We start from the raw sequence: 10,557 nt of genomic DNA, 5'->3' as shown, positions 1-10,557 counted from the left end.
CACCGGCAAGAGTTCGTGCGGCTGTCTGCTGTAAAGCCGTCATTCAGAACCGGCCATGGCTGTACTTTGGGTCAGAATAGATCCGCTAACAATAAGCAGTCTAAAACACGACAATCAGTTAATAAATTGCTTTTTTTTCTCTCATTTCAAATTGTTTCTGAACTGTTCGTGCTATGCTGGAGCCTCAAGTCTCTAGCTTCTCTCTCCTCAGAGTTCGAGGACTTCGGCAACGGACAGCCGCGTCCCGTAAGCGGCACGGATGTAGTGCGGGGTGGCTGTAGCTCAGTAGGTAGAGCAGGTCACCTACTGATCGGAAAGTCAGCGGTTCGATTCCTGACTACTCCAGGCTACATGCCAATGTATCCTTGGGCAAGATACTTAACCCCAAGTTGCTCTCCGGCTGTCCTGTCGGAGTATGAATGTGTGTGAATGTTAGTTAATTAAAAGCTCTTAGCTTAGTATAAACATGGAAGTGCTTGTATGAATGTGAGTGCATGGGTAAATGTAAAACGTGTTGTGTAAGCGCTTTGTAAGCACTATATAAGAGCTAGTCCATTTACCATTTTATATGGCAGGCTACACCCTCCTATTTTGATTGACACCTCGTTCGGCCAATCATGTAACTGGCTGCACCAAAAATCAACCGAAAAGCTACGTGACACACCCTGGCTAATATTGGCTCTGGAAAACCCATTTCTTAATATGATTGGCCGAATGAGGTGTCAATCAAAATGGGAGGGTCTAGCCTTTCATATAAAATGAACTACCGTATTTTTCGGACTATACGTCGCTCGGGAGTATAGGTCGCACCAGCCAAAAAATGCATAATAAAGAAGAAAAAAACATATATAGGTCGCACTGGACTATAATTCGCACTTTTTTGGGGGGGGGGTTGATAGAATCCGAGACCCAGAGCAGAAATTCCATCTTGAACGGCAATTTAAAATAATAATGGATTAAAGAACAGGACGAACACGGTTACGCCTACGTTATGCTAACGTAACACATTCAGCTACATGACGCACAACGAACACGTGTTCGGTATGTTAACGTAACATTAAGTTATTCAGATAACCATAGCATAAAGAACATACTAACAAGTTAACCAAACCATCAATCCATTGAATTCTTCATCCTCGGTGTCACTTCTAAACAAATCCGTACACTCCGTAGACGAAGCGCCGCTTCCTCTTCTGTGTCGCGTTAGTCAGACTCGTCGTCAGCTGCAGTTCCAATGGGCCTGTTGCACAATCGCTTCCGTGTTCGGCGCGATGCGGCTCCACCGCTTCCGGTTAAAAATGGCGACGTTCTACACCCGATGCTTGCAAGAGCTCCCAACATTAAATGTCACTGATGTTCATCGGATTTGCAGGACAATGAAAGCCCCAGCCAGCAAACTGGATAAAGGATTTAAATTATATGCTGCATCATATATACACAACTATGAAGGTAAGAAAACAACAATGAACCGCAAAGTAACGTTTGCTAACGTTAGCTAAGGTTTTATGTGTTCATTCAATAGTAATTTTCGACATAACCTCGCAACATGCGTTCTTAATGTTTTGTCTTATACTAAACTATAGACGGAGTTTTGTTAACTAATGTCACTCTTGCTAGCTATTATATTATTGTTAAATAGTTAGCTATTTAATGCTAATCTTACTGTGTGCCATGTGCTTAAGTACTAACGTGAGTAATGCAGAAACACTAACGGGACTTGCATGTGTGACTTTATTCAGTGTCCAATAAAGACAGGTTGTCAGGCGAGGTCAGCGTGAGAGCCTGGTGCTACAGGTCAATGAGGAAGAGTGAGGCACCACACAGATTAAGTGTAGGCAGGAAGCAGTGTAATGTTGTTCACCCCGTTCAATGGGGTTCAGTTCAGTTCATTATTAAAGGCCCACCAACTTGAATGTTTTATCTCCCTGCTTTATCACACATAATTTGACTGGTCAGATCATTTGATCAATGTGTGTTTGGGTGATCAGAAACAAATTTACATTAAGTTAATACTATACAGCAAAGCTATTTCAGTTATCAAGGATGGTTAATCAGATTTTTTTCAGTAGGGAGAGAAGGCAACACTAAGCATTCAGGAGGGTATGCCTGTTTTATGAGCATGGGTCAGTAACCATAACACTGAACCATGCTCCTTGTTGGCTCTTTTTCCAGAAAGTGATGTTACATTTCTAATTTTCTTTCTTGTTCTTAGATTAAGCTTCTGGATTCATCACCAGTGGCGCTGACATCCAGCCAGTGCTCCTGTGTGGCAGGCACTGTTATGTGCAATCACCCAGTGGCACTGCTCTTCCAAACAGCGCACTACTCAGAACTCAGAGTTCCTGTTGTCCCTCCTGTCCATAGCTGCACCGAATCTGAACAGCAATGGCACAAGCCACGCACAATGGTAATTTAAATGACATTAAAGTTTTTGTATTAGTCCATGTTTACATATAGACAGTAGAACCATCCATAGTAAATATGTCTTATGTTAGGGTGTGAAGCCAGGACCCATCAACTCTATGGTCTTCACTAAGCCGGTACCAAATAGGATGGTCCAGACTGGAGTACGGTAAGTAGATTTATGAAATTTTGTTTCCCATGTGTCAAATGCATATGTGTATTTGTTCATGCATATACAATATGCCAGAAGCAAGTTTCTATAAGTTCAGAATATGCATTGATTTACATATGTGTTGTTTAGCACAACATATGAGAAGGCAGCTGATTATTATTACAGTTATTCAGAGATTCACATATCTAGACATACATCCCAGTCTCAAATATATGCACTGTTTCAGTTTTTTTATTTTTACTTCAATATAATAACTTTGTCCCTTGTATTGTTATCATTATGTTTTTCCTTTAGGAGTGGATTCTACAGAGGCATGGTGGGTCCATTACCAGATCACTGCATGTTCAGAATAACAGAGGCATATGCAAAATTTAAAATTGAGGACAGGCCACTTGTGACCACGATGAACATGAGACCTGATAAGCCCCTTGTGGAAAGTGCCTTTGGTGTGGTGCAGGAGGGCAGTGTTCTATCATATCAGCAGCCAGTTTTGAAATCCCGGTACATCACACTACACCATGATGCACCACCAACACCACACTTGCCTCTGGAGGGTTACGACATCTTGCCATTAGACTGTGCGTTTGTGTGCTCAGAAGAGGAGCTCCTACATCTCAAGAGCTTGTCTGTAACTCTGGAAATGGTTCAGAAAATAGAAGCAGCTACACGGGAGCAAAGTTCCAGCTCTGAGTGGCATCTTCTCCGCAGGCCCAGAGTGACTGCATCTAGGTTTCGCGAAGGGTGTCATGTCAGAGGCCAGAGCTCTGCAGAGTCACTTGCTGAACGCATCATGAAGGGAACAAGGCAAACAGCAGACATGAGGAGAGGTGCTGAGATGGAGCCAGCAATAGCAACTGAGTACAGTAGGCTAATGAATGTAAACTACTCACCCTGTGGTCTAGTCATTCACCCCACTGCCCCCTGGCTTGCTGCATCTCCTGATGGTGTTGTATTTGACCCCAATGAATACCCCCAGTTTGGTCTTGTTGAGTTCAAATGCCCAAATGTACAAAACTTCATTGACTGCAAATATGTACAAATAGACTCTGGTTCTCCTGCACTAAAGAAGAGCCATGCATATTACTGGCAGGTACAAGGACAACTGCTCATCAGCGGGATGCAGTGGTGTGACTTTGTTGTGTGGGCACAGGAGGACTACCTTGTGAGAGAATATACACAGATGCAGAGGTGCAAAGAGCAATCAGAGAAAAAGCTGACCATTTTTTTTTCTACACATATATGCCAAGATACCTGTGTCTGAAAAATGAACACTGAACACATAAGGGTAAAAAGGATTCTTCAGGTTTGCTTGTGTAACAGTTACATTTTATTTGCAATTTAAACATTTTATGAATTTGTTTCAACAGTTTACGTTTGTGTGAAATAAATTATTTTAGAAATGGCACTGATTTAGTTTTTAAAACACATTAAGATACTGAGTTTGTATTATATTCAGGACAAACAACCCCATACTGATGTAGTTAAACTTACACAAGTGAAGAAAATGACAAATGTTTGATGTAAAAAAAAAAGACTAACAAGATTTTAAATAATCTGGAACATGTATAGAAACACAGTAGCATAATATAGTATTAATATTCAACATCTGCAAAAAATTAGAACTATCAATAACTAGAACTCAACTATCAACATCCAAGTATAAGTTCTGTAATCAGATTTTGTCAGCTGACTGTAGGGGCTTCAGCTGCAGGCCAATTTCCATAAAGTCACCCTCCTAAAATAATAGCCTAAGTAACTTTTTTTCAAAAAACAAAACTGAACCAAATATTAAAAATTTGATGATTTAGGCAAAAATAAAATTAATTTTAGGATGGTGACAATAAGCTACTTGCATTGCATTCTGGTGTCTTGTGGCTCACTTAACCCATTTTTTAACTAAAGCTGTATTCTGGTAATTTGAAAGCATACATGCCACTGCAAACAGCTGGTTGATGTTGTAGACATGTGATAAGGTGATGATGCCATCAAAACGTTTGTTCTGTTTTATCCTCCTAATGACTCGCTCCACATGTACTCTCAGTCTGGCTATGGCCTGTGTCTCCTTAACCTGGTATGCTGGCATCTGCTTCTGCTTAGACAGGAAAGGTGGACAGTACACTTTGTACTTACAGCAGTCACTGATTAGAAAGCCCTTATCAACCATCACTGCCATGTCTTCGGTCAACTTCTCAGCGATGCCTGATTGCTTGAATAGCTCCTTATCACTAATCGAACCACCATACAGATCAGAGATGAATGTCACTGCACCATGTGGAGCTATGCCAACCAGGGCTTTCATAGTGCAGTGGGAGTTGTATGAGGAGTACATTTCACTTTGGAGTAGTGGTGAGGATGGTGTTTGGCATCTCAGCTCTGTACAGTCTAGGATGACCTGGGTGTCTGGGAAATCTTTAAATTCCTCAGGGAGGTAAGCCTGCACTTCTGCACGCATAAGCCAGATGCATTGAGACCCCAGTGCAGTGGCAAGAAAACTTGTCCATGTTGCAATAATACGGCTCACTGTGGACTGGTGTATGTTGAATCGATGTGCCAGGTCCCTCTCCCTCAAACCAACCGACAGGAAGACGAGAAAAAGAAAGAACTCATCGATTGGCTGGAGCAGCTGCCTCTGGGAGGTTAAAATAAAAGAGAAAATGTTACTTCTTATGCTACAAACTAGTAAGATTATGCTTTTTTTTTTTTTTTTTTTGGCTGAATGTTTTCTAATGGTTATGTATACCATACCATGGGGTAAACAGTGGGGGACTGTAGCACACAGGTGTATGTAAGGGAGGCTGAGTCCTTTAGGATGTAGACCTATATAAATGCATAGATCTGAGTACCAGCATAACTTACTGTTGATGAACGTGCAGGTGTCACCACTTCTTCATTCCTCTTGGCAGCTGATTTGGCTCTTGAGACCCTGACCATTTTATAAATGCAAGGCTCAATCAAAAACCAAAATGCCATCAAATGGTCATAGCTTGGAAATCTATTCACAAAAAAGAAAAACATAATTTCAATCATTAATTAATGCTCCACACACTGAGCAAAATGATGTCAGCTTTGACAACTAAACCAGTGTCTCAAATTGTATGCTATTTAACTTTCAGATAGTATGATTAAGAAGCTATTTGGTTCTGTATTTTATCTATAGCATTAGGATATTGCTTAAATACTAATGCATCTACATGAGATATATATGTGTGTGTGTCTAGATACAGTGTTTTTATATGACAGGAAACACTTTAATGTAACTCAGTGGTTCTCAAACTTTTTCCATCATGTCCCACTTTGCAGGTCGAAACGACATTGCTGCTCTATGTAAACAAAAGACGGTGGAAAATAGCGCTAGCCGCTATGCTAACGTACCTGCTGCCGTATACTGATGGGATTTCCCAGTTATGCCATGAAAATTAATCTTATGTTCAACTTAACATTACTTTTCTCCCAGGTCGTTTGCATCCCACAGATTGAGAATCACTGATTTAAGTGATGCTGAAATTTGTATATTTGAAACAGTTAGCTTGAACAGAACTTAGGTGTACCTGGTATAGAATCTGATGTCGGTGTCGGAGCCAGCAAACCGCTGTAATCCAAACTCACGCTGGACACGCAGCTCCTGTATTTCCTTCCTCAGATCCTCTACCTCTTTACACAGGTCTTCTGCAGCTGATGCAGACATGTCCAATGCAGACGGTTCAGGGACTGAGCAGTAGTCATGATCATTTGAGAGACCCTGCTCTTCCTGCTCCTCAAGATGGACAAGTTCAGTGGGTCGCTCTGTTCTCTCCCAAACACTACGCCGCAGTGGCTCAACTTTAAAGCCATTCCACTCAAAAAGCGTTGGTACAGCACCTTTAATCAGTCTTCTTCGACCATCAGGGGTCGTTGGCTCTATGAGCTGATCAGTGGCAAAGTGTCTGCTACAGACCTTAGTGTGAGCGGTAAGAGTGAAATCATCCCGGCGTATGTTTATCAGCCATCGTTTTCTCAAGTCGGACTGAGTCGGAAAACTATGGAAACTTAAAACACCGTTAAATTTGGACGAAGCCGAACAAAGTGGGACACAGCAATGTTCGGAGTATTTCTTCTCCTGTCTTTGAAAATGTACCGTTTTAAATACTTTTCTGCGTACACTCGTGCTGAATTACCAGACAACAACAGCTAACAAGCATTAAAACAAACATACCGGAAACGATGCAGCAGCATAGTTTCGAAATGGAAGTACGTCACAAGCCCTAGTGCAACTAGCCCATTATTCCAGCCTTTCTGAATCCCAACAGGATGGTTTGTCACTGAAGCCCATGTTTTCTTGATCCATCCAATGACTTCCAGGAAAATTGGGTGGCGCATTCTCCCAGTTGCCGTTAAGCTGTGCGCTCCATCCATCATCCACTGCGCCCACAGGTTACGCAAGACTGCCTTAAAGCTGCAGTTCACGGAGATGTCAAGTGGCTGGAGTATTTTGGTTCATGTGTTATAAATGTCACATATACGTCACTCCGGAGTATAGGTCGCACCCCCAGCCAAACTATGAAAAAAAGTTCGACTTATACTCCGGAAAATACGGTACATCCTGGCGGACAGGACACGGCCAGTGATTTTGGTTCAGCCAGATAACAGGTTAAAACGTTCACTGCTACATTTAATGTCGGTCTGCTTGGTCCAAACTATCTGAATTCAAAGCAAATAGAGACTAATTGTGTTTTATGTTATTCTGCTCAATTTCAACAACACAGCACAGTTCAAAAACACTGCTTATGACCAGAGATTTCATTTACGCTACAGGAGAGTGCATTCAGCTCCAATACACAGTGGTTGCCAAGAGGATTGAGGTTTGCGAAAGTTTGGTAGTTATTTCTGTCCAGAAGTTTTGTATTGGTGGACAGAGCCAGAATGCATGGAGGTGGTCATCAGTTGTGTTAAGTGTGCATTGTGTGCAAACATCTCAGTTCCTTAACAACAAAAATATATTCCACATTGTCAACTGATTCTAATTTCTTTCTAATTTCTGCCTTATCCAGACAAGCAATAGCTATATATATATTAGGGGTGGGACTTTAACGCGTTAATTTCGATTAATTAATTATGGGGAAATTAACGCGTTAAAATTTTTAACGCATTTTAATCGCACTTTGCACCGTGGAACGTTTCTCAGTGCGCGAGTTCCCGGCATACAGATTATATCGACGCACAATGTCCAAATTAGGGGCCGCATCCTGCGCAGGACCCGGCCCACGTCTTTCGCAGCCCACAAAGGCCGGAAGTGAGCGGCTAGCCTTCATATCAGCTGCCGTCACCTCTGCGTATCTCATGTCGCCTAGCAACCGTGAGTGTGAAGCACAGCTGTGTAAAAGCAGCTGTTAAACGGAGAACGAACTTTTTCTCCTTTTTGTGGTTTAATTTTAAGTCTTTAATTCAAAATAAGCTGTTAAAACAAGCATAACACATTTCAACATCAAGGAATACAGCTGAGCGAATGATTAATTTCCAACTATATTAAGTGAGACATTAATGTTGAATAAAACTATCCAGTTATGATGCTTAACTTTAATTTCAGGAGTTTGCTTATCACAGGAGCACTTCCACCCTTCATTGGTCTGTGTAGTAGACTGGTGGGAAAATAAACAAAATTTTGAAGTTTAAGCTTATGTATATTGATTCATTCATCAACTAAACTTAAATTAATATTTCTCATGTCAAATATTGAAATGCGATTAAAATGCGATTAATTTCGATTAATTAATTACAAAGCTTGTAATTAATTCGATTAATTTTTTTAATCGAGTCCCACCCCTAATATATATATATATATATATATATATATATATATAGATATAATCTGTGTGTATGTGTCATAGTACTGGCAAGAATTTAAAACTACTTTCACCCCTGATAAGCAGCCTTTAAGTTAAAATTATTGATATCTGTATTGGTATCGACAATACTGGCCCTGTATTTACTTGTATCGGATCGATACCAAAATTTGCAGTATGCACACCACTAAAATGCAGGGCTGTAAGGAGGCACACAGCTTGTCTATTAAATGTGAGAGGTATCACTTTTATTTATTTCTTTTGCTTATTATTATTTTTATTGATATTTATTTTGATTTGTTAGATTAGAGTTTCAAACTGAATAGGTATATTTTGTTAAATGTTTTTGACCAATAAAACACATCAAACTTTGCACTTCTGTGGGTTACTAAATTATTTTTGTAATACTGAAATATTTAGCTTGCTACTATATGAAAGAGTGTGAGGGCCACATTGAGATAAAAAATAAATCATTTTGAGCATTTTGAGAATAAAGTCAAAATCATCGAAGTCATCATTTCAAGTCAAATAACGGCCACAGCTATACTCTCTACAAAATGCCTTGGGTAGAAACAACTTGATCAGCTGTGTTATTGTGTCTTGTGGTTCTACATGTCTCCTCTGTACTGAACGAAGGTGCAGCCATCCTTCCATCTAACCATTGCCAGTTTGTGTGGGTTTTCCTTCTGAGCAGATGCAGCTTTCTGCACTCTCTCTTTAACATCCTCGTAATTATCACTACATCGTGTTTATGTACTAAAAGAGAAATCAGATTCTCTAGTTTCACTAACTCATAGTACAAGACATTCTGGAGGGTATAACAGACGTGTTGTGGCAGTTGTTTGACTTCAAGTGACTTTAATCTGCACATTTTGACTTTTTTCTCAAAATTTTGAATTTATTCTCAAAATGCACAATTTCTTTTTTTCTCAATGTGGCCCTAATACTCCTTTCTACTAGTACCAGTGCGGCCATCTGATAAAGTAAGCCCTACAGCCTAGAACAGGGGTCAAAAACCGGTGGCTCCAGAGCCGCATCTGGAAATATTAAAATAAAATCTTTTTTTTTTTTTTTTTTTTTTTTAGCCTCTCATGTCTGGCATCTTTCACAATCGGAATGATGATCCGAATGTACTGATGTACCAAACATATTTGCTTTGACAAGAACAGCTCTATATGTTTCCTATAGGCTCTTCTTGTTAATGTTTGCAATTTTATTTTTATTTATTTATCTTTTTATTTAGTTATTCATGCCAAGTCTGACAGGCAACAAGGAAGGGGCAAGAACAAGAGGGGGGGGGAGAAAGGGGGGGGGGGGGGGGAGAGAAAAGGAAGAATGGAGATAGAAAAAAAAAAAAAAAAAAAAAAAAAAATAAAAGGGGTTGATATCACCACACACACACACACACACACACACACACACACACACACACATCCATACACACACCCATATGCACCTACATATACACACACACACACACACAAGTTTATTGTTTGTAGTATGTGTGTGTATGCGCCTTTGTCATGCAATGTATTCGATAATGAGGGCGAGAAACTGCAACCATGCCCCCCGCGATCCAGAGGCAGATAGGGAAGCAGGTTTTGCTAACAACTCTGGGTTTGTTAACCCTAAAATGAGGGAAACTCAGGTTTTCAGTTCCAGAAAGAGCTAACTCCAACTCTGAGTCAGTTAAACAATTAAATGGCCATAAACCGAACTGTCATAAACTGCAGCAAAAATAGTTTTTATTAAATAAAAGCTGACCTGAGGGAAGCTCCGTCCCCACGGTCTGCTGCTGTCTTAGTAACTAATACAGGTAAACTCAGTCTGAGCTGTTTTGTCCGTCAGGCTGCAGCTGAATAATTAGATTTTATAAATCACATGTAAAATTAGGATTCAGCTTCATCTGATGAAAATTCAAGTTGTGTAAATGATCCAAAATGCTGCAGCTAGAGTACTGACAGGGACTAGAAAGAGAGAGCAGATTTCTCCCATATTGGCTTCTCTTCATTGGCTCCCTGTTAAATCTAGAATAGAATTTAAAATCCTTCTCCTCACCTACAAGGTCTTGAATAATCAGGCACCTTCTTATCTCAAAGACCTCATAGTACCATATCACCCCAACAGAGCACTTCACTCTCAGACTGCTGGCTTACTTGTGGT

General features: G+C 40.4%; 1 protein-coding gene across 1 annotated transcript; it reads left to right on the top strand.

Moving 5' to 3' along the window:
* The first annotated feature begins 1,291 nt into the window (after positions 1–1,291).
* Positions 1,292–3,957, top strand: LOC115777823 (uncharacterized). Its single transcript, XM_030725822.1, has 5 exons — positions 1,292–1,449; positions 2,213–2,407; positions 2,496–2,572; positions 2,870–3,737; positions 3,943–3,957. Exons 1-5 carry the CDS (start codon positions 1,420–1,422, stop codon positions 3,955–3,957), a joined length of 1,185 nt encoding a protein of 394 aa, XP_030581682.1. The 5' UTR covers positions 1,292–1,419.
* The last annotated feature ends 6,600 nt before the right edge of the window (positions 3,958–10,557 follow it).

Source organism: Archocentrus centrarchus, unplaced genomic scaffold (genome assembly GCF_007364275.1).
Source record: "Archocentrus centrarchus isolate MPI-CPG fArcCen1 unplaced genomic scaffold, fArcCen1 scaffold_79_ctg1, whole genome shotgun sequence".
In the NCBI taxonomy this organism is placed as follows: Eukaryota; Metazoa; Chordata; class Actinopteri; order Cichliformes; family Cichlidae; genus Archocentrus; species Archocentrus centrarchus.
Note: the sequence above shows the minus strand (reverse complement) of the source record. Positions and strands in the feature narration are given on the sequence as shown.